The sequence below is a fragment of the Ambystoma mexicanum genome, chromosome 5p, assembly GCF_040938575.1.
Source record: "Ambystoma mexicanum isolate Mex_15411 chromosome 5p, UKY_AmexF1_1, whole genome shotgun sequence".
NCBI classification, from domain to species: Eukaryota; Metazoa; Chordata; class Amphibia; order Caudata; family Ambystomatidae; genus Ambystoma; species Ambystoma mexicanum.
Genome location: NC_090930.1, coordinates 247,738,726 through 247,764,638, shown reverse-complemented (window position 1 = coordinate 247,764,638; position 25,913 = coordinate 247,738,726). Strand labels below are relative to the sequence as shown.

General features: G+C 45.7%; 1 protein-coding gene across 6 annotated transcripts in view; it reads left to right on the top strand.

The window, feature by feature from the left end:
- STAG2 (STAG2 cohesin complex component) overlaps positions 1-25,913 on the top strand; it is a 2,060,662-nt gene that overhangs the window by 356,472 nt on the left and 1,678,277 nt on the right. For all 6 annotated transcript variants that reach the window (XM_069612659.1, XM_069612661.1, XM_069612663.1 and 3 more), the window contains exon 6: positions 9,737-9,901. In XM_069612659.1, the coding sequence (XP_069468760.1) occupies positions 9,737-9,901 (165 nt within the window). The remainder of the gene's footprint in view (positions 1-9,736; positions 9,902-25,913) is intronic.

The following is a 25,913-nucleotide window of genomic DNA, read 5'->3' as shown; positions in this document are numbered from 1 at the left end:
ACTGCATGCCTGAAGTCCTGGTTGAGGGTAGTTTTGGTTGTCTATGTTCCCGTGACCTGGTGCCACCTGAACTCCGAGAACTCCTATAAAGGTCTCATTTGCAGCCTGAAGAACGGGGATCAGATGAATGCAGGACATCATACCTAGCAGCAAATTGATGGCGTGCACCAACGTCGGCTGGGCTGAAGCTATGCGATGCACCTTCACCAACATAGCTGCCCCCTCTACTCTGACGGGAACGATGGAGATCCCACTGTGTTGAGGCGGGCCCCCAGAACAGCACGTTATACAATGGCACTATGCAGGAAGTTGATGGAGAATCATGGAGATATGTCAGAAGGCATATGGTCTCACTGGTGTGCTGCAGCGCCAGGGCCTGAGAGGGAGATCAGTTGAGCCAGGCATCAAGGTAAGGGTAGATGTGTATGCTCTTGAGACGGAAGTGTGCTGCCACCGGGGCCAGGCACTTCATGTACTCCCTTGGCGCCGACTTGAGGCCAAAGGGCAGGGCCTTGAACTGATCAGGACGTCCCAAAACCACAAAGTGCAAGAACTTCTGATGCTTTGGATATATGGGGATGTGGAAGTAGGTGTCCTCCAGGTCCAACATCCCCGGGAAATCCCATTCCTTCAGCTGTCCGAGAACTTGCTGCATCGTGACCATCCTAACTTTTTTGGATTCCAGGTATTTGTTGAGGCCTTTTAAGTCCAGGTGTGGACGCCATCCCCCTAACCATATATTGCGGACCGTAGAAAATTATCAGGAGTACACTCGGGAGCCCCGGAGGTGCAGAGGTAATATGGCCTGCTCTTCTCACAGCAGCCATGCCATGTGCATCTCCTTTCTTGTGACGGGAGGGGGAATGCGCGGGCACCCATGTTCAAACTGCAGGGTGTGCCCATGATGAATGTCCAGCACCCTGTGGTAATATTCTTCCACTCCTTGAAGTGTCGTACAACCCCCCCCCCCCACCCCCCAAAACCAGGGTGTGACAGTGGGGGTCTGGGCCTCCGGGCCCAGTCAGGCTTGATTGGGTGTTTGCATCCTGCTTTGCGGACGGCGTAGATGCTGCTCCACCGAAGGCCTGCAACCAGCCCCTGTATATGTCTCTTGGGACGTGGAGCAGGAGGGTGGACTGTACGAGGTGGACGTGTAACATTTAAAGGACCTGTTGAACTCCCCTCTGGAGGATCGAAAGGACAAGGATGTCACTGCTGCAAGGTCCACAGCAGTCTTGCTGTATCAATGTCAGTCTTTATCACCTGCAGTGTCTTGTCAACCACCCAGTTTTTTCCAGGGCAAAGATGGCATTGAGGGTGTGTGTGTGTGTGTGTGTTGCTCCTTTGACTAGCTGTTGTAGTTTCATGGTTTTAATTTGTCTGGTTAGTTAATTTTGGGAGTTTGCGTGACTTGTTTCAAACCAGATGTTGAAATCCCTCCGGATAATCGATTTTCTTGCTTGATGGCTATGTTGGTGTTTGCTTCTATGAAGTTATCAATGAAGATTGCATCATAGAACAGTGGTCTGTACACTAGGATGAATGTGACGTTGGTTTTTGGGTTCGCTGATAAGTGTATGACCATGGTTTCGCAACTGATGATGTTGAGGTGGTCATCTGTTTTTATTTTTAGGTGTTCTTTGAATGCTATTGCGAGACAGCCTCCTTTTTTATTTTTCCTGTTTATTTGGAGGCATTTGAAGTTGGGTGGGAGGCAGCTTTGGAGTGTGATTCTGTATTTTTCGTCCAGCCATGTTTCTGTGATGAATAGGATGTCCGTGCCGTTGTCGAAGATCTCTGTTGAATGTTTTAACATGGATCTTGCGTTTAATAGATTGCAGTGAAGTTTAGAGGTGTGGTTTGGGCTTTATTGTTGCTGTCTTCTGATAGGTGGTGGTTTCCTTAGAGGTTGATCACTAGTTGTGTTGGTACTGGCGCGTCTGTGTCGTCAAAGTTCTTCTAGGTTTAATCTTAGGTTTTTGTTTTCCTCTGGCTCTTCTTCCATAAATGGTGAGTGTTGAGTGGCAGTTACTCTTGATTTGGTGATGTATGGTGTTATTGCGTCGATTCTGTTTTATTTCTGCAGGTATAGTTTCCCTGAAATCTTCTCTGTACGTGAGTCCTGTCCGGGAGGGCAAGCACTCTCTGCTTGGGGGGTGGGGATGCATGCTTCCTTCTCGGGGTGGGAGTGGGGGTTCCTTTTTCATAAGGGCAGGGGATACTTTCTTTTTCTGGGGGCTCACATTCTTAGGGGTGGAACTCCTTTTCTATGGTGGTGCAATGCCCCTGGCAGATGCCCCCCCCCCACCCCAAAGCGTGTGGTGGAAGTAGCATGCGCAGGATTTAAGAAAATGAATTTTTAAAGTAATAATTTAGTTTCCCTGGGGTTGATAGGAGCGCACACGCCAGGGCAGTGCTTTTTTTTTGCTCTGGGGGGAGGCTCTCTTTCCAAACACCTGTCAAGTGCCTCCATGTTATGCAAAATCTAGCACTTTTCACAAATATGCATACATGTAATGGGGTGGCCATTGAAATATGTGTCAATGCAAACGTCCCTGCACTCAATGGTAAAACATTTGGCCCATTGATCTTCAGTTACTTTACTGTTGAACAGTTTATACCTGTTCAGTCAGGTGTAAAAATTCAAGTTGATAGCACGAGTGGAATGCAGAAAAAGGCCATGCCAATGGATCTAAGCATAGGATTAGAAGATCAGACTGCTTCAGAAAGTGATTGAGAGAAAAGGATAAGGATAGAATATAGAGAAAACAAAAGAGAAAGTGAAAGGTATGTATGCATATCCTACGCCAGCTCTAAAAGCTTCTCAGTACACTGAGAGCATTAATGGCTGGATAATGATGGCCAGATATGTCCAGTTAGATGATTCCAAAGTTCCTGCGTGCCCCTTTGGTGAGATGGTGAAATCAGTCAAGAGTACGAGATATTAAGGAATGTCAATTTTTCTGTGCTGGAGGCCTGCAGTAACTAAACCGGGGTGGGGACCTGCCAGCAGCATGACTGTGTGAAGAGCTGGAAGTTCTACAAGAGGATCGTTTCGGGCACTATGGTCATAAGGATATGCCTATCCTTGCTCCCGTTGGTTCAATGTGATGGCTCTGATGTTACTAATGTAGAAGGTTAATTGGGTTTTTGGTGAAAATGCAGAAAGGTCACTTATTTGCCCCTTAAGAGCAGGAGTATTTTTGGTGATAAAAATATAAAGCGCCAGAAAGTTCCTTTAAAGGCTTACCACTGAATAAACCGATTCCAGGAGGGACCTATTTTGCAGATTTTTCGAATTTCACGAAACGGGTGAATGCTACCATTTATATTTGAACAAATAAAACTGATACCTCATCGGTATCAGTTATGAGCTGGGATTGAATATCGGAATCCTTTTGCTGATATGTAATGCAGGCACTGCCAGCAACGTGCACACATACCCTCAAGCCTATTTTTACTTAATTGGGGAAATGTGGTAGCGTATATCCATAGTTGATGGAGCCCTGCTTCTGTGTTCATGCTGACCCCCATTGTACCTATCCATGTTCACTTTTACGCCGCCACCAATTTCTTCTGTGCAGTTTCCCCGTACTTGTTTGGCTTCCTTTAAGGGTATACTGCATCAGATTCCAGTGTAGCTGCCACAGAAGGGACAAAGTAGTTAACAGTGTAGCAATTTTACCCTAAGAACAAAAGGTTAAAATATTGGGGTCAGTGGGGCTTGAAATTTCATCCATGCCTTTGCTAATGATTAGATTATCCGTCGTGTTTCAAAGATATGACTGGAAGCAATGGTAAAGGTGCCAGACCCTTTTCCCTTCCTCAAGAATCGGCCTTTGCAAATAATTCAGCTGGGTCAAATCGTAGCCAAGCATCCCATACGCTTTGAATTAGATGCAGGATTTAGGAATATATGTAAAGGGGAAATATTTGCAGGGAACAGCAATGGCTAAAATGTTCTAGATTCATTTGCATGCATTTTAAAGGTAAGTCTTTTGAGATTTTTGAAAAAGTAGCGGATAAAGCATTGCAAAGCATGCATGTAGCAGTGATGCCACAAAGGCAGTAGCCCAAGTGCCCATATTGTTTGTCCTTGCAGAAGTACACATTATGGAGGAAGGCTTCACTCCTCTGGTGCATAGATGTTCACCCCAGCATTATCATTAATGTATACCAAAACCCCAGAGAGAACTACCGGTCTGCTTGTAAGGCTTGAAGAGTAGAGGCTCACAGCAGAAGCGATTGTGGAAGGCAGATTTGACTATCAGTTGGAAATGATCCCCTGAGGGGGTCTACTGATGGGAGGAAATAAAATCTCACTTCTTTGGACTGTGACTCGATTACATCAGAGATTGGGATTCATCAGCTGTGCATTTTCTAGATTTCGATACACACCTTGAAGAAAACAAATTGCCATCACTGCTCTACCTGTTAAAGGATGTTCAGTAAATGTTAGGAAAAGACAGTGGAGTAAGTCCCCAGAAAACAGTGGCATTGGGGGCATCCCCTACTTTCCATGTAAAGGAACATAGAAGGGGATTTAAATCCATTGAAGGCCAGAGGAATGGTACATTGATTTTGAAAAATTACACTTTTGGGATGATTGTGCTGGCGTACCTACCATAGTTCACCCCAAACAGTTGCTCTTGGGATTTTTAGGGTGTGTAGTTGCACATACCGGTATCATTCAAGCATAGTAATTTCCTAATACTTCTAGTTAAGTATGAGGATGTTGGTGCAAGGTGATGTTGTGGTTTGATCCGCTTTATAGGCAATTCCCAAAAGTGTTTCATTGCTAATTTTGTGGTAATTAGTGTTTTAGAATGTATCTATCATCAGCGCGTATATGCTATTGCTGGGCTGGGCTGAGGTGAGGTTCTCCAGAAATGAATCATCCCAAGGTTATCCATGTTGGGCTGGTAAGCCTTTTTGTAGATGTACAATAAACTGTGAAATAAAATTGCATAGCCTAATCAAATGTGTCGACGCACATTTTCGAGTTTCGAAAAACAAACTGTAATACTCCGCAACTTCCACTAGATGTCGGCCTATGCACAGCATGTGAATCTAAGCAGATACAAGCATCAGCAATACGATTACGGTGAGTAATGTATCCCATATATATGTGTGTGTGAGATTCCTGATCTTTAGGTTTAAGCTTTCACTTGTATTGCTTGGTAGATTGTTTTTACTCTCTGATGGTATGGTCTTTCCTTGTAGGATCCTGGATAGTTTTCAGCCTTCTGTGGTGTTTGTATCCGTTTGTCTCGTGGGGCTTGGGAGCCTCCGGTCGCTAGTTTCTTTTGTGGCTGTATGGGGTTCAGTGTGCTAAAAGCTTGTATTTCTGTTTCTTGTTATGGCTCCTGATCCCCTTGTATTGCTAGGTGACTATTCTCACAATGTTTTGATCTTGCCTTGTGGGGTTTTGTGTAGTTATCTGTTTGACAGTGGCTAAGGTCTCTCTGGCGGTTGTATCTCTGTCTCAGGAGCTTCAGGTTTCTGGGAGTTTTTAGATGTATCTGGTTCAGTGTGAAAGCCTCCCTGTGGTGGCCCAGTACTAGGAGGTTGCAAAATGTAACCAACCTCGTGTCAGATTTGCAGTGTGGCAGGGGATAGTGTGATGTAACTCAATACAACTAAAGTCAAATGAAACCAAGCCAGATTTAAGAGTTATGGACGAATACAACCTTACTGCTGTGACGATGTTGCTTACCTGTATGTTGCTGCATATGGCAACAGCTATAGTTTGTGAGGATGGGACGCCAGGGCCGAACAGGCAGGCTGGCGATGGAAGTGCCCAGGTGAGGTGCTCTTGTCCCTTGCAAGCTGACTGGGTAGCCTGCCCTGGGACTCGCTAGCGGTACGGTTTCCTATTATGATGAGCCAGTCGGGGAAGTGGCGAGGAGGTGGGCTGGGGTAAAGAACGGAAGGGGAGCGCAGTGGCAGAGCTCTTCATTCAGCAGGATTCAGTACCATGGCGCACCTTAGCGCAGGATGATTTTAAATTATCAATTTTACGTGGCACTTGAATTCAACACAATGGAGAACCTCTGAGCGCAACAAGATCCAAAGTGGAAAACACTGGAGCGCGCCCGGATTCACCACAATGGCTCAACTTCACAATGCAGCAAAATGTCAAGTAGTGGCAATGAAAATTTGAGCACTGTGAGATTTAAAGCAGATATCAAACTTTAGAGGGTACCTTGATTCAACACAGTGCAGTAAGATTTAAAGCAGTGACAAAATATAGTGTGCACTTGGATTCCACACAATAGTAGCAAAGTTGAATAGTAAATAATAAAGTAGTGGCAGACTACTGAAGTACAGCACTGGCTGTGCCACAGGGATCCTGCCACCTTACATTTTAGTTGCTGCAGTTTTTGCTTTTCATGGTGCCCAGGGCAAACTGACATTGGGAGGTGCCCATGGTGTGCAGTTATAATGTTGACTGCAAAAAGTCGAAAGTCGAAAGTCAAAAATGTCAAACAAATGGCCAACATTTTTTTTTCCGAATGTCATTTTTTATTTTACATGTTTTTTGGCCCATTTCGAACAGAATTTAAAGTCATTCACATTTTTTTCGGACATTATTTTTCAACATTTTGACTTTCGACTTTTTGTATTTCGACATTATCACTATAAACCGGTGCCCATTGCTGTACCCCTTAGCTGGCTGCCCTGGGGCTGGCTGGGGCGATGCTTAGGTTGGAGCCCCTGGGTCAGCTGACCCTTTCAGCAGCCAATCAACATGCAGGAAGGTTGGGAAGGAGGGAGTGCTGTCCAAGAGCATGGAAGTTAAACGCCAGAGCGTTCAGGGGATTTGGTATGTGAGACGGGCTCAGTGTTTCAGCAGCAGAGTGGCACCTACAGGGAGCGGATGCTGAGCTGGAAAGGTGTTTTTGTATGTCGGATTAGACCTGGATCCAGAAGAGCTTTCTTTCATGACCTTTGAAGGAGGTGTAAAGGCCACCCTAGCATGGTCCTATGCTGTGCTATAAAATGTGCCTCCCGCCCTTTACAAACAGAAGCATGAATTTAGGAATTTCTTGTCCCAAAGATCACTTTATCAAAAAGTTATGTAACTTTTAACCCCCAAAATGTTATGTTGACATGCCACGCACCGCTACCACCCAGGGGCAGTCTGCAGGCGCTCATGTGGCTCTGCAAGGAAGATGACCGGCTGGTTACTGAGGATGGAGGGATAGGATAGGTCCAGAACCAGGAGAAACTGGCATCTGTGTGTTGGGTTGCAGATGGGTTGATTGTGTGCACTGGCTTGTATCCGTAAGGGTGAGGCCCAGTGCATGGGTTGTTTGTTGTATGTGAAAGTCTGTTATGTTTGGTGGGAGAGCGGGGCTGTTTGTCTGTTTAATGTGTAAATTGGCTGGAATTTAATGTTATGGTTTTGCGCAACGGCTTGTTGTGTCCATAGGGGTAAGGTACAGTTTCTGGGATTTTTTGCGAGCGTTAGTTAGGTTGTGGGTGTGTTCATGTGTAGTTTGGCTAGTCCTCGGGCGTGTACAGTAGCACACTGAGGTGTGTAGGAGGGGGATCAGGGTGGGTTAGTACATTGGGTACACTCAGTTCTTCTAGGTGGCTAATCCTCACCATTCTGTGATGCATGGCTAGTCTTTACACTTCTTTCTAAAAGTATTAACAGAATTCCTGCAGATTACGTTCTCAAAAGCACTGTCATTAAAGGACAGGCTACATGTTGAGGGAATCCAGTTCAGCTCACAGGAATTGGCTTGGCAAAACAGTGAGAGCAAATGGTTTTTACAAGTGTCACAAATGTAAAGTGTGATTTTTGCCAAGACAGGTAGTGAGGTCAAATATAATCATTTAAAGAGCTGGAGAATTGGTCAAGTGATCATGCGTCTCACCAAGTTCATGGTTTACCATCTAGAGTGACCTTGTAATTAAATATGTATCTGCTCAATGATGGGACCATTGAAGTTAAGTATACTGCAACATTACAGGGCAATAAAATGTTGAAGCCAATTACCTGTTCGCTTTGCTCTTTAAGGGGGAGCACAGTGGCGATGTTTCATTAATGTCTTTTAGGGCATTACTGCATGTAGAGCATAAACGCAAAATGGTACCATTTGGAATCAAAGCTTAAAATACAGATGGGGACACTTAAGCCTAATGGATATAAGTGACGAGGAACTATACAGCTTTTTGGACTAATTGTGTCTTGGTTTTATACTTTTTGGTACAAGGACTGGGACCATGAAAATTGCCCATTTTGGTGACACCATGTATATGAATTGTTAATATGGTCTGTTTGAATCTGTTTCTAGTTCACTGATGAATTTGAGATACTTTTATGACACAAAAAGGTTTGCCAATAATGGAAATTACCCACTTGGGTAAGACCATACATATGAATTGTTTGAATTTACTGCTAATCCATTGATGAATTTTGGATATAATGGGGCTTAAATGCCCAATTGGTTGTGTGACACATTTTAGAATAGGGTTTTTCTCTGGTGGTATAGTTAGACCCACTTGGGTTGTATTTGCACTTCATTTGAAATATGCTGCTGCTTTGCTTTTTTTACCTCATATGCCTGTGAGATTGTCACGCATGAAAACATAATGTGTAATTGATTCTTAATATTATGCACTTGCACTTTAGCTCGATGAAAATGTTTTTTTTTTTTTAGATTCTTTTTTTTTTTAATGCAAGTTCCTTCATTCAATTCACGTTTAGAGATGTAGTGCCAATTAAGTTAAGCATTTGTTGTATTAGTGGAATAGTATGACATGAGGGCTACACGCTAAGATGGCGTTTGAATGTTCTATGTAGATTTGGAAGACTAAATGTGTCGCATGACATGGGAAGCATGGGATTTGGATGAGGTTCTTAGCATTTGGTTTTAAATGTTTGAGCTTGGAGTTCGGTAATGGAAAACTGCATAACAAAGTCGTTGTGTGGATGGATCGAGTGGCGATGTGATGCTTCCCATGAACTAGTTTTATGCCCTTACCATGGATATATTAAAGTCCAGTTTTAAAATTGTTGAGCTGGGTTGTGGGTTGTAATAATACAATTTTAGTGCAATTCAGCACTTTACTGAAAAAGTACCCTGGTATTTGTTTGCTTTCAGAAACAAACAATATATCCATAGCTGTACTAAGCTTTTGTTTTTTCATCTGTGGAGTTGATGTCACTCCTGTCCAGAGGCACCTGCTGTGTTTGCAGAGGCAGGGAGCGCTCAGCGTTTTGAAAGCTGAGGAGTAGGTGTATAAGTATATAGGCATAACATAACATGACGTGACAAGGCATAAAGGTATGAAAAAACATTAGAAATACTAGCAAAGCATGAAAAGACCCAACAGAGGAAACAACCTTTTCTCCTCCCCACACTGCTACCTCTGGCCTATGCAGACAGCTACCCTTTCCTGTTCTTACCTTACAACAATCTCCTTTACTTTCTCTCAAATGGAAACATTGTGTAGCAAAGATCTGGGAGTTGATGTATTTTGGTGAATTTTACTCAAGTACAGAAGTGGGTTTTGGGTTCCTTCGTATGTTGCATGCACAGTCGGATCATCCCATCAACCTGGTGGAACGGAATGGTGGTTACACTTATGATTTTAAGATGAGTAACTTTTACATAGTCTATATGTATAAAATACCAATTGCTTACATTTTGTTAGTTTCTTGACAACTGTTTCCAATAGCTTATGTTTCCACAAGTTAACACCTATTTTTTTTTTTTATTAGACATGTAAGAAGGCAAAAAAAGGTCCAGGTGAGAAGGGAAAAGGAGTAGGAAATGAACTTGGGAAGCCTGGAGGCCCAAATTGGATGAATGGGCATCATCATCAGAATGGAATAGAGAATATGATGCTGTTTGAGGTGGTTAAATTGGGCAAGAGTGCAATGCAGGTAACATTTTATATTTTTTTAATACTTTCAAATAAGGCTTGAAATCCATGTCTGATAGTAATAATGGGAGGTTGAATAAAAAATGGAGGTTGAATAAATGTGTAGTCTATGCCCAGGCCCCACATTCTCGTTAAATGTCTTTCAAATCTAATTCTTTCAAGACAAAGGTAAAACTTCTCTATGATGTTTTCCTCCTGTAAAAGCCCATCTCCTCACCCTCTCTGGAGTAATGTCCCTGTACAGACTGGAGTTGAATACTCAAGATTTAATTCTGCCTTGCCTCTCGCGGACTGTCGACATTGTAACTGTTTCCGAGCAGACGGCTGAGAAGTGGAACAGTTATATATGTTAAGTATTTTTCACAGTCTAGATGCATCGGCTGAAGGACTGCCTCACCCACTGATTGTGTTAATGCAATATATCAAGGGAACCTCCATAGAGACCCCCCTTGTCCTTTTCCTTGTGTCTTCATCTCGGCTTGAGAAGGTGAGCATAAAGCTGGATACTCTGGGGGGAGGGGGGAGAGAGCTTGCACTACTGGATAGGCCACTTGATAGAGTATTGCACATCTTCTCTGCTAGATGATATGCAGTATTTTTCAGACCAGGTAGTTGGTCTTAGAGGACATTTCAGGGGTACCGCTTCACTCTTCAGAGACCATCTTAGTCCAAGTAAACTGGCCTTAATGTTGACCCACAACAGAAAATATTGGACCCTCTATTATCTGAAAATAAACTGTTTGAGCTCCACATGGATTTATGGTAATTTTCGTTTGCTTTAAGCCCTCATCAGGGGTCAGTGGGGGAATGAGTTCTCCTTCCCATGGAGCAACCTGTTTCCTCCCTTCCCAGTCACACGCCGGGTAGTACAAATGATCAGAGTTCATCCGTGCCGAGTAAGCCTTATCATTCTGAACAGGCCACGCCAAACGTGCTACTCTGACCTAATCAAACTCTAGCTTGACACCGGGTGATATTCACAGCATGTGAATCTATGAAAGATACCAATGGGGAACAGGAGTTGCAGGTAAGCAACACTCCTTTTCTGCCCCTCTGCCCTATGTATTTGGGGGCTGCCCAGAACCAAGCACCTAGATCACCCTCAATTCCACCTGATTTTGCCAGTGACAGCCCAGCGGTTCACTTGTTAAATCACCACAGTAGTTAAGATTCGAGTGAAAACTTTCTAACTTTCAATAAGTCAATGCACATGTAATAGATTACTGAAAATGTTTGTAGGAGAATGAGTAATGCAGAATTACTGGTAACAATCACCCTGCCAAGTTAAGGTACAAGTTAGTTCGGGGTCCACTTGAGCCTTTGTGCTTGCAGGTCAACCAAGTTAGGATTGTCACAAGTCTGGTTTATTCTGAAACCAATCCACATGTCAGATAGAAGCCCATTCAGTTGTCATTTAGAAAGTGTTTGGAAAGCCAAAGGTCTGTCAGTTTGTGGTTAAGCAACATAAATGTTGAGGAAAAGTAAGTTTCACCTGAAGTAAGGCAGTCCAAATTTATCAAGGTTGCTTGATCTGACTCTGAGGTACAGTGCCGCTCTCCTGCATGCGACTATTCAGACGGTGGCCTGGCTGTGCAGGTAGGTTGAGCTTAAGCAGTGTCCTCAGGGATTTTAAATGTAGGTTTCTTGGTTTATGGTTTTCTCGAACTATAGGAAACTGACTCTACTGGGAACTAGCCCTCAGTCATCTGGTGGACCCTGCATTGTCTAACCACACAGGGTAAACCTCAAGTAGAGGCTTTCTACTCAGACGGGCTAGATGGGGCAGAGGAAGCACTGGTCCCAGTTACCTCTGGTCAGTATAAAAGTCTGGTATCTGCATGGCCCAGCACTACTTTGCCTTCAAGTGATGTTTGGCAGGTCGCAGTAGAAGGGCTGCGGCAGGTCTCTGCTTTAGGTTACTTCTCTGTACTTTGGGATGCATCACAGCCATAAACCAGGTTTTTAGATGCAGTGCAACCCTATTTTTTAAGTTCATTGGACACTACGTTTGAACACAGCTTCCAACCTCAAGTGTGCCACTAGTGTTTGGCAGTCACAACATTCAAATGTCTCTGGCAAACATACAGGCTCTGGACTTGGCCTTGAATCCCAGACACTTTAAATCCATACTTGCCAGACATTGTCTTAGCTGCCCCTGTATTGGGATGCTTAGGCTCTGGGTAGCTGATAACATATGGCATTAATTTTCTGTCTCCAAAAAGGGACTACATTTTAGATGTGTAACCTTTTTAACTAAATGCTAGACTTGCGTTACTTTGATTTGCATTTTTATCAACAAAGTTCAGATAGTTAAATTAGTCTTCAAATGAACACACATGTATTGAACCTTCCCATCACAAGCATTAGGTTTTTGTTAAAAATGTTTTATTATTCAAATATGTAACTTATAAAATATCATTTCTGATACACTGGATGGTGCGCATCTTTAGTTTATCTCAATTAAACAAAAGACCATTTTAAACAATTTTTATCACCATTAATATATTTTTGAAATCACAAGAAATGTTTACCTTTTTCTCATTTGCAATGTCTGTTTATGCAAATTCACATATACTGTGACTTTAATCCTAACCTTTAAGGGTTCAGAGTGAGAAAAGCGCTCCCTGTTTGCTAAAATGTCCATGCGTGATGCAGGAGTGACTTGTGATAACACTGCCCACCAGCCAGTAAAGACACTGTCGGGGGCGCCTGGTTGATTGCCCACAGCTACTGTACAACTTCGCCGCCGCCCAATCCCCCTCTTGCCTCCTTAACCCCCCACCCTGGGAGTCGTTTGATCTACCAGAAAGACACTATCTGCTAATTGTTGAGCCCCACCACATTAGACTGGATAACAACTCTGAAGAAAAAGGACCAGGAACCACATACAAAATGGCAAAACATTCTACGGCCTCATATGGGGCAATAATGGTACTTCATGTTGGGGTGGGTGGGTGGGTCGGGAGAGAGTTGGAGTTCAGTTCATCCATGTGGATAGTTTCTCAGAGGCCAGCCTAGTTGATGAGCAAGGTGTTTTTAAACTTGTTCCTTCCAAACTTTCAATGTAGTGCAGGAGGAGCACTAAGACATATTTAGGTTGGGGCTTTGTGTTTAAGAAGACATTCCTGTAATATATGCACACAGGTAGGTAACCTAAGAATACTATGCAATATAAAACACATTTAGCCTCGTATATATGCACCCAGTAATTTCTAAGTGACATTACACAGTACAAGCAATTCAACAATTGCAAGACAACCCTGCAGTATAAGTAAAGTGGGAGCGAAACATAAGGCAGAGCCACAATGGCAACTAGAGTGGGCGCACACTAAGGTGGCTCAGCCAAAGAATGGCATCCGAGCACAAAGGGCACTTAACTACTTGAAGTGGGCTACTGGGGCTAGAAATACACAGCGTGGTGCATGTACCGGCACTCTCGCAGATCTGATGGGTGCAGTCTGACCCGCTGTGACTATCACTGTTCGGTAAGACCGGAGCGCAGAGGATTGAAAGTAGCAGCCTGGGTCTTCATGCTGGGAACCGAGAGAAGGCCAGCGGGGCATTTCAACAGATCACCACAAGTGGGCCCCTAGCAGGTACGAGAGGATGCCAGAGAAAGTGTAAATCCATGAGTCACAGTGAGTGTAAGGGGTCTGATGGACATGCTGCACAGTAGAACCCGCCGTGGGGCCTGTCGGACGCCGCCTGGGGAAGAAACTGGATATCTGCAGACAAATGGGCTGCAGCAATGCCAGCAAAATGCAGAGAACGGGGAGAATCTGTTCCTAGTGGAAATTGCAATAAAAGACACTAGCATAAACCCTCTCATTGGGGGAGTCATTGCAAAAGTGAATGCAGATGTGGGGGCGTACAAGTCTGTCATTTACACAATGAAGTAGCAATCCTAAGGATAACCTACTTGAAATCTTACAGAAGAGAAAATGATATGACAGGAGAAAACTTTAGCAATACTCAGAACTACGAAACTGTGGACATAAGGAATCCGATAGCGGGAAGGACACAATAACAATATCATCTAGGGACATGAGAAACGCCATATCACCCTGGAAAGGCGTATCTAGAAACCCCACGAGGTATGAGAAGAAAATCACTTGAAGGAAGCCCTAAAAGCAGGCCAACGCACGTAAAGTGCAACCATAATACTATGCAGTGATCAATGCGATCCTCTTAAGTTTTTCACTGAATTCCAAGGGTTTTGATATGCTACATCTCCATGGGGCCCATTGGGTATGGCAGAGGCCCATAAATTGGAACTAACCACATCACACCGGCCAAGGCCTTTGGCAGTGGTGTTTGGTTCATGCCCCCTCCTTTAAACTCTGCTGTAGTTTTCACCAGAAAATTCCTGCGCTCTCTTCTATGCTGAATCCTTGTTTACTAAAGCCATGCGTGCACCCAGCTGAGCTATTGCCTTCTTTGTCTTAGACTGGAAAAGAAGTTGGATGCCACAGCTGTCTTGGTGAAAATGGTGGCGCTGCCTGTGTTATGAAGTGCCTCCTCCTTTGTGGCACATCCTGACATGGACCCATCTGTCTGAGGTGCCCTTTTGCATTATATATCCTGCTGTCCACTGTCACCACTGGAGTGTTTTGCTGCCCTGACCAAAAGTGTCTATTATCTTGCTGCTGCTGCTTATCCTGTCAGCCTCCATTGAAATGGTTCATCTCCAGTTGGAACCTAGTCTAGATTGATAGAACCAACCTTCTGTGTCCAAGGACTTGGTGTGAAGTCTTTTGTGGGATATATTAACCCACTCAACAGTATTTCACCACATCACCAAGCTGCATTTGCGCAAGAAACGGCAATATGGCTATGCTGGTTCCTGTGCGCCCCAGGACCTCTAAACTTCATTAGGAGGTCCTGGGGCTGCAGAGACAGTGTGGAATCTGAGGGACCTGCCAAACCGAATTTAACGAAAGAAATGTTAACAGTTTTCAACACGTGTAAAAATGGTTTGCTGACTGTAGGAAAAAAAATGGCCTGTTTAAGCAGGCTTTCATTCAAAAATGTATTTTTACTTAGCAGTGTAAAGGGGCTTTGTTGCTGGTGAAAAGACATGCATGGGATATTTTCTTTCACAAGTTGTTTAATCCTGGACCCAAAATAAGAAAATGAAGAGTTTAAAACACATGGGCTGAATTAGCAAGCACTATTAAAAAAATAAATGAAAAACAACTGTTATTCCATTTGTCGGCCCTGAAACTTCCCCCCTGAGGAAGGGGGATCACACCATACACTCTCAGAGACTAACAACCCACTGATGATTACAGGCTGGGAAAGAATCTAGTCTACAGAAACCCACTGACAATGGGACTCCCAGGGCATGGAAGTTGGAAGTGTGAAGGGGCAATTAAAACCTCCAATCAAGATTAGAAACCACCAACTTGCCTTGAAGGAAATGCCAGTTGGTTGCAGTTGAAGGAAGGAAAATAAATGATCTAGTGACAATGGACTGCCTTTTGGTTCCAAAACTGTTTCATAAATAAACTTTTGAGACTGTTATCTCAACAGTAAGACTTTGTAAAAATGTAGAATGTTCGCAGTGTTAAAGTGAATTTTTGGGTTTTCTTTTAAGACTTGGTAGAATTCACTGACGCCTTGGGGACGGAAATGGGAGAATATGGCGGATTACAAGAAAAGCATCCGGGTTGCAAATGTGAATTTTTTGCACATACATCCCTGATGATCATCCACATCCATGTATAAAGTTATAGAATTCTGAGTACTATAAATCCCATTGAAAAGGGAGAAAAACTGGTAGAAGGGCGAAACAAGGCCTCACGGACTTGAGGATTGGACTACAATGTGCTGCACAAAATATGTATTCGAGGGGATTGTCCGACGTATTCCACATCTATGACTGGTAATGTCCACAGCTGTGCTGCTTCGGAACATTTTCAGTCGAGGGCGTCCTGCGTCGATGGCGTATATCTGTTGTCCCTCAAGGGTCGACGTCACCGGATGTTATATATAGGACGCACAGCGACCTGTAGCCTCAGTTCTGTTTTTTCCGCAAACATGTTTGCTTCGAAATCTCGGCGTGCTCGATTCTTCTCTTCGAAAGTGATATCTTCGTCTTCTTTTACTACCCCGAAGTCGGGCTTTAAAAAATGTCAGGACTGCGATTCGAAGATGTCCATCACGGACCCCACGACATCTGCCTCTGGTGCCTCTGCGAAAGCCACGCCACAGACTACTGCGAGGATTGCCAGTCCCCGATGTCTAAGGCCTTGCAGGAACGTAAGAAGAAATTGAAGGTAGGTAGGGTGTCTAAGCTCTATAAATCGAACACCCCTGGGCTTTCGACCAATGACTCGAGGGGTGACTCTCTGCGTTGGCGAAAATCCAGGGGATCTCGGTCTAGGAGTGGTTCCCGCCATTCCTCTGCCTAGTCAAGGCATTCTAGGAAGCGCTGTCACCGGTCTCCTTCCCCGTCCTCGGAGGAGGAGGAGGACTCCGCCAGACGGTTGACTTGTCCCACCAAGTCTTTGTCGCCGGCCGAATGGGATTCATTCCGTCGGCAGATGTTAGCGATTTTTGAGTCGCAAGCCACAGTTCCGTCCGTGCCTTTGAAAGAAGCTGGCAAGGAACGGGCTCGGTCCACCACTCTGACGCCTTCGGGTTCGGGCAGTCGGCGCGATCATCTGGAGCCGTCGACGTCCCGCTCGGACATGGGAGATCGCCATTGCCGTGCCAGATCCAGGTCCCGGTTCTCAACGCCATTGAGACAGTCGGATCCTGTGAAGCCTTCGAAGAAGGTGTCAACACCATCAGCGCTGTATCCGTCGAGGGGCTCACTCGAGGCTCCATCCTCAAAGTTGTCCACGCCCTCGGTGCCTCGGTCGACGCCGATTCCCTCGGCGCAGTTTGTGGAGGATTTGCCAGAGGTGCCCCTGAGGGCTGTGGAACCTCTGAGGAAGGCTCTCAGTAAGTCTGAGACCTGTTTTTGAGCCCTATTCTGTTCCTTCTCCTAGATTGGAAAAATTCCAACCTTTGCAAGATATTTCAGAGGTTGAGGAACTGTCTGATGAGTTGATGGCTGTACCTCCTGATGTCCCTGTTGACCTTTTGTCTGGGCATAGTCAGATGGAGGAACTCACTCAGTCGGTCATTGCATGACGCTAGTGGCCTTGACACCTTCTCCGGAGGTGGAGTTTGGCTGGCCTGAGCGTGGGGCACATGTGGATTCCTCCTATCTGTGTCTCATGTCAAGGGTGACAATACTTTGGGTGGTCTGCTCCACCTGTTTTGGCTCAGGATGATTTGACGGACATCCTGGATCAAGGTCCGCCCACTGACCAGGTGTTGCCGTTTCACATCGCTTTGGAAAGGAGGGTGGCGGCGGCTTGGACTGCTCCGGAGACTCTACTGGCAGTTAAGTCTTTTTCAAAGAAATACCGCCCATCCAGTGGTGACCCCTGCTACTTATCGACGTACCCTACTCTGGAGAGTTTGGTGATGCAGGCGGCTATGGCCTCCTCGAAGCAGGCTGCATACCCTTCCATCCCTCCTGATGGGGATGATGAGCGCTTTGAAGGTTGGGCGAAGGTATTTTCGGCTGGTGGTATGGCATTGAAGTCGGCCAACTCCACTTGTGCCTTAGCCAGATTTACACACACACTGTGGAATGGTGCGTCTTTGGCAGCTGAGCATATTCCCGAAGGGGAGGAACGGGATGGTTTTCTAGCCCCCGCGCAAGACTGCAAGGATGCCATGTGTGAGTCCGTTGAGTCGGGTTTGGACACGGCTGACTGTGTCAGCCGGTCCATGGCTGCGAGCACCGTGATACGCAGGTTTGCGTGGTTGCGGAAGTCGGGGTTTGCTCCTGATGTGCAATCCCGCCTTCTGAACATGCCCTTTGATGGTGTTCATCTGTTTGGCAGCAAGGCTGACGAGAGCCTTGAGATTTGCAGTCCTCCAAAGCTGCAGCGAAGTCTTTGAGTGCTGTAGTTCGTCAACCTCCGCCTTATCGTCCTAGGGGACAGCAATGGAGTGGAGGTTCCTTTTGGTACTATTCCTTTGGATAGATCGAGGGGAGCTGCCAGTCAAAGGGGCCACCGTAGGAGTACCCGGGTGGAAAACAAGTGACTCGGGGGTGCCAAAGCCGCTCAGGCAGTTGCCTCTTTGACCTCAGGCACTGCCGCAGCTGCGTCTGCTCAGTCATGAGGCCATGTCCCATGGTTCGCCGGTTGGGGGCAGACTTGCGCAGCTTCTTGGAGAATGGCGGGCCATTACTTCAGATGTGTGGGTTCTGGAGATCATAGCCCACGGCTATGGTCTTCACTTCCGGCAGAGGCCTCACGACAATCCACCGGGGAAGCTCTTTGAAGCGTCCCGATCTGCTCCTTGCGCAGGAAATCCTATCCCTGCTGGAGAAAGGCGCCATAGAACTGGTGCCTGTAGCGGAGAGGAACAAGGGATGGTATTCACCTTATTTTTTGATCCCAAAAAAAGACTGGGGATTGAGACCCATCATGGACTTGCGTTGGTTGAACATGCTTCTCAGGAAGGTTAAGTTCAAGATGGTAACTCTTTCTCAAGTCCTTCAGGCCCTTCAACGTCAGGATTGGTTGATGTCTCTGGACCTCAAGGATGCTTACTTTAATGTGCCGATTCATCCCAAGCACAGGAAGTACCTGAGGTTCGCGATTGGTGACTCGCATTTTCAGTTTCGGGTCCTGCCGTTCGTATTGACCTCCGCCCGAGGATCTTCACCAAGCTGATGGTGGTGGTGGCAACGTATCTCAGGAAAGGGGGATTCACGTCTACCCCTACCTGGACGATTGGTTGATCAGGGCGCGCTCTCCCGAGCAAGCCCTGGATAATCTGTCCGTCACCTGCCACTCCTTCACAAGCTAGGCTTTCCCCTCAATTTAATGAAGTAACATTTGACACCTACCCAGAGGCTCCAATACATCGGAGCAGTGCTCAACACATCCCTGGGGCAGTGTTCACCCCCCCCCCCCCCCCCCAGTTGAGGGCTCATCACATTCTGCAGATGGTGGACAAGTTTCAACGTGCTCAGACTCCCGGCGTTCGAATTATTGAGGTTGCTCGGCCTCATGGCATCATACATTTTCCTGGTGCCAGAGGCCAGGCTGCGGAGGAGACCTCTGCAGTGGGCTTTCAAGATGCAGTGGTCGCAGTTCTCCGTCAGGATGTCTTATCCCGCTCAGTTTCCGACCTCGGTCGCCCAGGATCTTCTGTGGTGGGCAGACAAAGGCAATCTGATGAAGAGGGCACCATTTTGGCAACCATGGCCGGAGGTGACGTTTGTGACGGACGCATCCCTCACAGGTTGGGGCGCTCAAGCCAACGAATTGACAGCCAGCGGACGTTGGTCTCCGTCGGAGACCAGACTCCACATCAATCTGTTAGGGCGGAGGGCCGTCGGTCTAGCCCTAAAGGCTTTTCTGCCATCTGTGCGGGGGAAGAATGCCCTGATTATGACGGACAATACAGTGGCAATGCACTACCTCAACAAAAGGGGGGGCAGGGTCACTCCCATTGTGCAGGGAGGCGATGCAGCTCGTTCTGGGCCATCCAGCAGGAAATTTCGATCTCGGCAGTTCATCTGACCGGAGACTGAAGCGCTGCAGTGGACGCTATGAGCAGGCAGAGCATGGTCTCTCACAAGTGCGAGCTGGCTCAGGAAGTTCTTTTGGAGAACTTTGCCCTTTAGGGAACCCCCCCAAGTGGATCTCTTCGCCACTAGTGTCAACTGGAAGTGCGAGAGATTCTGCTCTTGGGAATTTCCCACAAGAGGAGCTTTTGGGGGACGTGTTTGTAGTGGAATGGTCCTTCCCACTGCTGTATGTGTTTCCTCCAGTCCCTGTCATTCCGCAAGTGTTGCGGAGGTTACAGACTTTTGGTTCCCGAATTATCCTCATTGCTCCGATGTGGGTCAGGAGAGCGTGGTACCCAGACATGTCCATCTGCCCTCCACGCCGTCTTCCCTACCGAGACGATCTGCTCTCACGGGAGGGGGGTCGGGTTCTCCATCCCGTGGTCAAGTCTCTCAGCCTTCATGCTTCATATCTGAAAGGTTGAGGTACAAGGATTGGGACCTCCCCGTAGATGTGATGGAGGTGTTGCTTACGGCCAAAAGGCCCTTAACAAAATCCCTGTCGTTGGAGAAAGTTCTGTGACTGGTGCAGGGTGTAGAATGTGGATCCTGTTGGGCAGAATCCTGTGCAGTTCCCTTAGGGAGCACTACAGAAGATTAAGACTACAGGTATGAGCAATAAATCCCCTTTGGTATCAGTCTGTACCACAAAGATTTAGTTGGTAGCTGTGGCTAAGCAGTCGGACCTATCAAGAGGGAGATGAGCAGTATTCAGGGTTTACACAATAGGGTTTACACAATAGGGTTACAGTGGTATTGCACAAGAAAACACTTACCAAAGCTTTGTATTAAAAATAATATACATATTTATTTGACACACTTCTCGTTCACCACATTAATCAGTTAATAAAGCAAGGTAAAATCAGTCAAGAGAAGTATGCACAACTCACTAGTTAAATTGTAGACTAGTTTGAGCAAGAGTGAAAACGGAGCAAAACGGCACAGTGAAAACCAAACGCAAATGGCACTCTAGCAATTTCTCACAAGGGAGGGAAAGAACAAGTTATACAGGAATCTCTTCTTGGGCACCTTAGCAACACTTCCCAATAAGTTTGAACAAGTTTAGGCAAGGCAGAACTTTAGCATGGAGAATACTTAAATGAAAGCCGAGCAAAATGGCACTTCACAAGTTTTAAAAGTGGGAAGGAAAAGGTGGTTATAAGTAGGTGCATCAACACAGTTCTAGTTGAGAAGCAATCTAGAGAAGGCAGTTCTAACAAATTTAGCCAGTGTCAATGGGTCTGTGCCAGAGTCAGTGGTACAGGGCAAGGTCCCAGGAGCAAAATGTCTTTGTAGCTGCACTCAAGTCTTTGGTTAACGATTCGAAAAGGTGAGTGCAGAATGCCAAAGATAATGTTAGACGAAAGGGGCGGATTTAAAACACCTTTAGTGCTACCCCATGAAAAGGGAGGCCTGGTGGAACAAAGTACCTTAATATGAAGAAGAGGCTCCTGCGGTGGCGGTTGTTCCTGGTAGTTCCTGCAGTTCAGGTGATCCAGCAGAGGAAGAGGGACTCTCATCGTGGAGGAAGGTTCGAGTGACTGCACTACCCAGGGATGAAACCAGCCGCAGTGCTGCCGAACGAATAAAAGGTACGCTCCTTTAAATCGTGGTCCGGGTGGATGGCTGCCTGGCTATCCGGCCTCCAAGTGCTGGGCACTGGCGATTCGACCAGGGCAGGTCCAAGAAGGCGATTGGCAAACTGGTTGGCCCCACCAGCTCAAGGGAAGAAGGCTTTCAGATGAAGATATCCTCTCGTCGTGTGGAGAAAAGTGGTGAGATGCTGCAGCAGGGCTTCAGCGGTGGTTCAGTCATTGCAGATGTCTTTGACTTCTCTCCTCTTCGGTTCCTCGCTTCCAGTTGCAACGTCTTGCTCTTCCAGTCCTCAGGATCCTGCTTTTATGCAAAAAGATCCCCATTCATACAGCCTAGCTGTCACTCACAGTGGAGCAGTAATCTTGGCGGGAGACCCTCCAGCCTATCAGGTTAGAGTGTGACCTGGGTTGCTGCGGCAACCCTGTCCAGGGGTCCTACTCCCCCTCCCACACAATGGACCCACCCCAGATTCAGTTGCGCCGAAAGGAGGGCTTCTTGGCAGAAGCTGCCAAAGGACGAAAAAAGGACCCCCGACCTGGGTTAGCAGTTTAGAGAAAGACACAAGAAAGAATTTATATTAAAGTTCTGGCAAATAAAACCTACCGGAGTAAAGTTAATATTAAAATAAACGGGCGGTATGTTAGAGACTGTCAGAAAGTGGTAGCCTCGAACAATGGGAAAATCCCATAGGGAAATATTTGCGGTCGAATATTTTCGGTAGTAACCACTGCCACCAGCCAGAAACTTTTGAGCAAGGGACTGTACGATACCCTCTCGAAAATGAACACCAGGGAAAAACTATTAACCCTTCCCAGTACCTCCATAGTAAGATGGGTTGTACTGGTTTAGTTAATAAAAATTGACTAGTAAAGTCAGTGGGGACTTTACATGCCCTGGGAGACAGTAGTCCGTCCTAGGGTATAGTCTGTTTGGGGGTCACTACGACACCCCTGTGTCACTGCACTGTGGGTACTGTGTAACACATGTGTATAAAGATGGTTCCTATGAGGGTGAGATAAACCCCATAGACATTAAACACAAAAAATAGCCCAGAAAACACACAGCAAATATGCCTAAGAGTGGGGAAAAAGTCACTCTCTTAGCAGGAGAAAAAGACAAACCCTTCAAATGCAGCCAAGCTGATGCAGGACTCTATTGGTAAAGGAAATTAGCCACAGAATGAGAATTCTCCCTAGCAGATCCTTTCCAATGTTACATTCCTTTGGTTGTCTTTTTTGCTTTCTTTAGCCCACAAGGGCCTGCAAGTGGGTACCATTAAGGGTTACCTGGCGGCGCTGTCAATATTTAAGCGATCGTCTGAGGAATGTTCTTATTTTAAGATCCCTTTGATTTCCCAGTTTCTAAAAGGGCTAACTAATGTGTTTCCACCGTCGCCTTTCCAGGTGCCGGGATGGGATTTGAATTTGGTTTTAAAGTTCCTAATGGGAGCTCTGTTTGAGCCCTTACATTCTTGTCCGTTGCGACTGTTGTCCTTTTAAAACTGTGTTTTTAGTTGGTTACTCCGCACGCAGAGTGAGTTGCAGGCACTTTACACCAAGCCACCCTTTACTGTTTTCCGTAAGGACAGGGTTGTCCTGCGGGTGCGGCCTTCTTTTCTTCCGAAGGATGTGTCGGAATTGCATTTGAGCCAGAAGGTGATTCTTCCAGCGTTTTATCCTCCTCCACATCCTGGTAAGGAAGAGGAGAGGCTCCATAGGTTGGATCCTAGGAGAGCTTTGAGTTTCTATCTCTCACGGATGTCCCTGGTCAGAGTGGACGATCAGCTTTTTGTTGGTTATACTGGAAGGCGCTTGGGTCATGCTGTTTCCAAGCAGTCCTTGTCCAGATGGATCATTTTGACGATCTCAGAGTGTTACCGTTTGGCGGGAAAGGACCCTCCAGTAGGCTTACGGGCTCACTCTAGTAGGGGTGTAGCTGCCTCCACTGGCGGTAAAGGACCCTCCAGTAGGCTTACGGGCTCACTCTAGTAGCGGTGTGGCTGCCGCCACTGCTCTACAGAGGGGCATTCCTATTTGCAATATTTGCGAAGCAGGCACATGGGCCTCTGTCCATACTTTTGTGAGACACTATTCCTTGGACTCCATCCATGGGCAGGATTTGGCCTTTGGTAAGGCATTCCTTTATTCAGCCATTTGATTGGGCATTCTAAAATTCTGAAACTGTAAATTCTTTTCCCACCTTCATAAATTGGTACTGCTTTGGGAGTCTGTCATAGATGTGGAATACGTCGGAGGACACATCCCCTCGAAGAACAAGTTACTTACCATATCTGGCAACGTACTTTCAATGGGATGTTCCTGACCTATTCCACATCGCCCTCCCATCCTGCCCCTCTGCTGAATTTCCTATGCGATTGCAGCTTACGTTTTTGCAAGGCTTTCTGCAGTCATACTGGCAGGAGATTGGTGCCACACATTCTGGGATAAAAACTATAACTGAGGCTACGGGCACCGTGCGCCCTATATATAACATCCAGTGACGTCGACCCACGACGGAGGCCCTCGAGGGACAATGGATCAATGCCATTGACGCAGGACGCCCTCTCCCAAAAATGTTCTGAAGCAGCACAGCTGTGGACATTACCTGTCATAGATGTGGAATACGTCCGAGGAACATCCCATTGAAAGAACGTTGCCAGATATGGTAAGTAACTTGTTCATCTGTGTAAATAATTTGCTAAGAGATTGCAATTGTATAAATGTATGTTTTTGGCAAAATCGAATTTTGGCTAAAATAACTGTGGGAGGTTTTTAGACATTGTAAAACTCACACCATAAATCTGACATCATTTTTCTGAAATCCAACCAACAGAGCGAGGCGGATACTATCACCCTTGTCCAATCTTGTTGTTAGAGGCGGGTTTAGTTAAGCCTGCCCCAGTCATATACTGTGATGTCATTAGGCATTATAAAGAGTCCGAGAGACGCACAAGACGCTTCCTGATTTTCCTGCACCGGCGTCCTGTTCCTGATTCATCTATCCAGACTCCAGATCCCAACTAAAAGTCCCAAACATTGCTGATCCTGCTCCAGCAAGGCCTTAATTTTGAAATCCCACTAAAATTCCCAAATAACCAAGGGAAAAGCTGTGGTGTTTTTGGGAAGCATCCTGATCCCACTAACTGCTTGCATACTGCCAGCCAGCTGATCTGTATTATCCAGTGACCAGCATTGGCAGTGCAGAAGTGCCCAACTGTTTGCCAAGCGACATGCTGTGTAGTGACCAGAACTGTTGACTGTCCAAATCCAAAAACTAAAAGTGGACTGTGTATCAATTGCCACCCCATCTGAACACATAGCCTTTCTTGTCTTTGTCCTCATCCCACTCTCTAAGTCACCTTATCCTGATACCTTGTTCAAACTGTCACAATCATTCTTGCAATCCTGCCCTTGATTTCTAGTGTTAGCGCCACGTTTCTCTTCATTTCTGTCTTAGATCCGAAGTCATAGCGATATTGTGTTTAAATACATTTTCCCTTAAGAAAAGGGGCCCACTGCATGAAGGGTTACAACTGCAGCGTAACTTTTGAGATTCACGGGTGGTGGTCCTCTTTTCTTAGCCATTAAATCTAGTTTAAGTAAAATTTGCCTTTCAATTTTAAAACCGATGCCTCTATTTTCACTGCTCTATATTCCTAAAAACGAACCTCACTCTATCGTCTATAACTCACTCAATTTACCAGCTAGAGATCTTATTTCACTTCCATAGTGTACCTGTGATCAATAGCTACTCTCCAATCAAAGAACCGCACTCCGAATCGGTGTATTTCACCCGTTTTTAGTATTACCCGTTTGGGTAATTTCAGGCGGGAATTGCCAAGTTTACAACGTGTCATTTCGCTACAATGTGTTTTAGCCCTTCCACTCCTTTTTGAAATGTGTGCTTTTGGTAATCCATGCTTTGTGATTGTTAGTGTAATTGCATTGTGGCTTTAGCAAGGAAATATATTTGCTTCAAGGTTTTTCACACACATTCATTATTTATTTGTCCATTTCCGAGTCATTTTACAACAATGCAAGGGGTTTAAAATCCTTTTTTTTTTTCTCTCTTATTTGCGGAGGGAAGGTCAGATTTGAATTCTGTTTCCTCTGTCATTCCTGGTTACCTGCTGCTTTTGTGTATCCACTCAGAATTGATTTGTGGGTTGAGGGAACATTTCAGGGGGAAATTCTAACTGAAGTGCTATCTTACCTAAACCAAAAGTGCTCCTATTCTGCTGTGCATATGTTTCGCGAGTGAGTTAAACCCAGTGCATTGCTCACCTTCTTATTGTTATCACCACATTGGTGATTGCTGCCTCATATTAAAAAGTGTATGATTTCTTTTGAATTTTCAAATATATTTTACCAGCCATCCTGGTTCCTGGTCCATTGTGACCAGGGTTATTTGAAAAGGGGGTGTGATATGAGTGGTATACCATCTCAATATTGAATCTAATATAAAAAAAAATAAGCATTTCAGTCGCCTGATTGAAATTCTTAACACTTTGGATGAGGAAGGCAAAGTGTGCTCTGTAAAAACCCTTTACATCTTCTCACCAATGGACCTAGCAGCCTCTTCGACATCTCATTTCAGTTACTGGTGGTGGTTTTCTACAGTACTTTGCCATATATAGAGGCTCCCCTCTTCTGCCCCAGTCCTCATCAATCTTCTCATGTACTGTGACTGCAACTTTGTCAGCTTCTGATTCTTTGGTGTCTTCTATGCAAACTTCCATTTTGTGATTTTCAAACTGGCTATTTGAACTCCT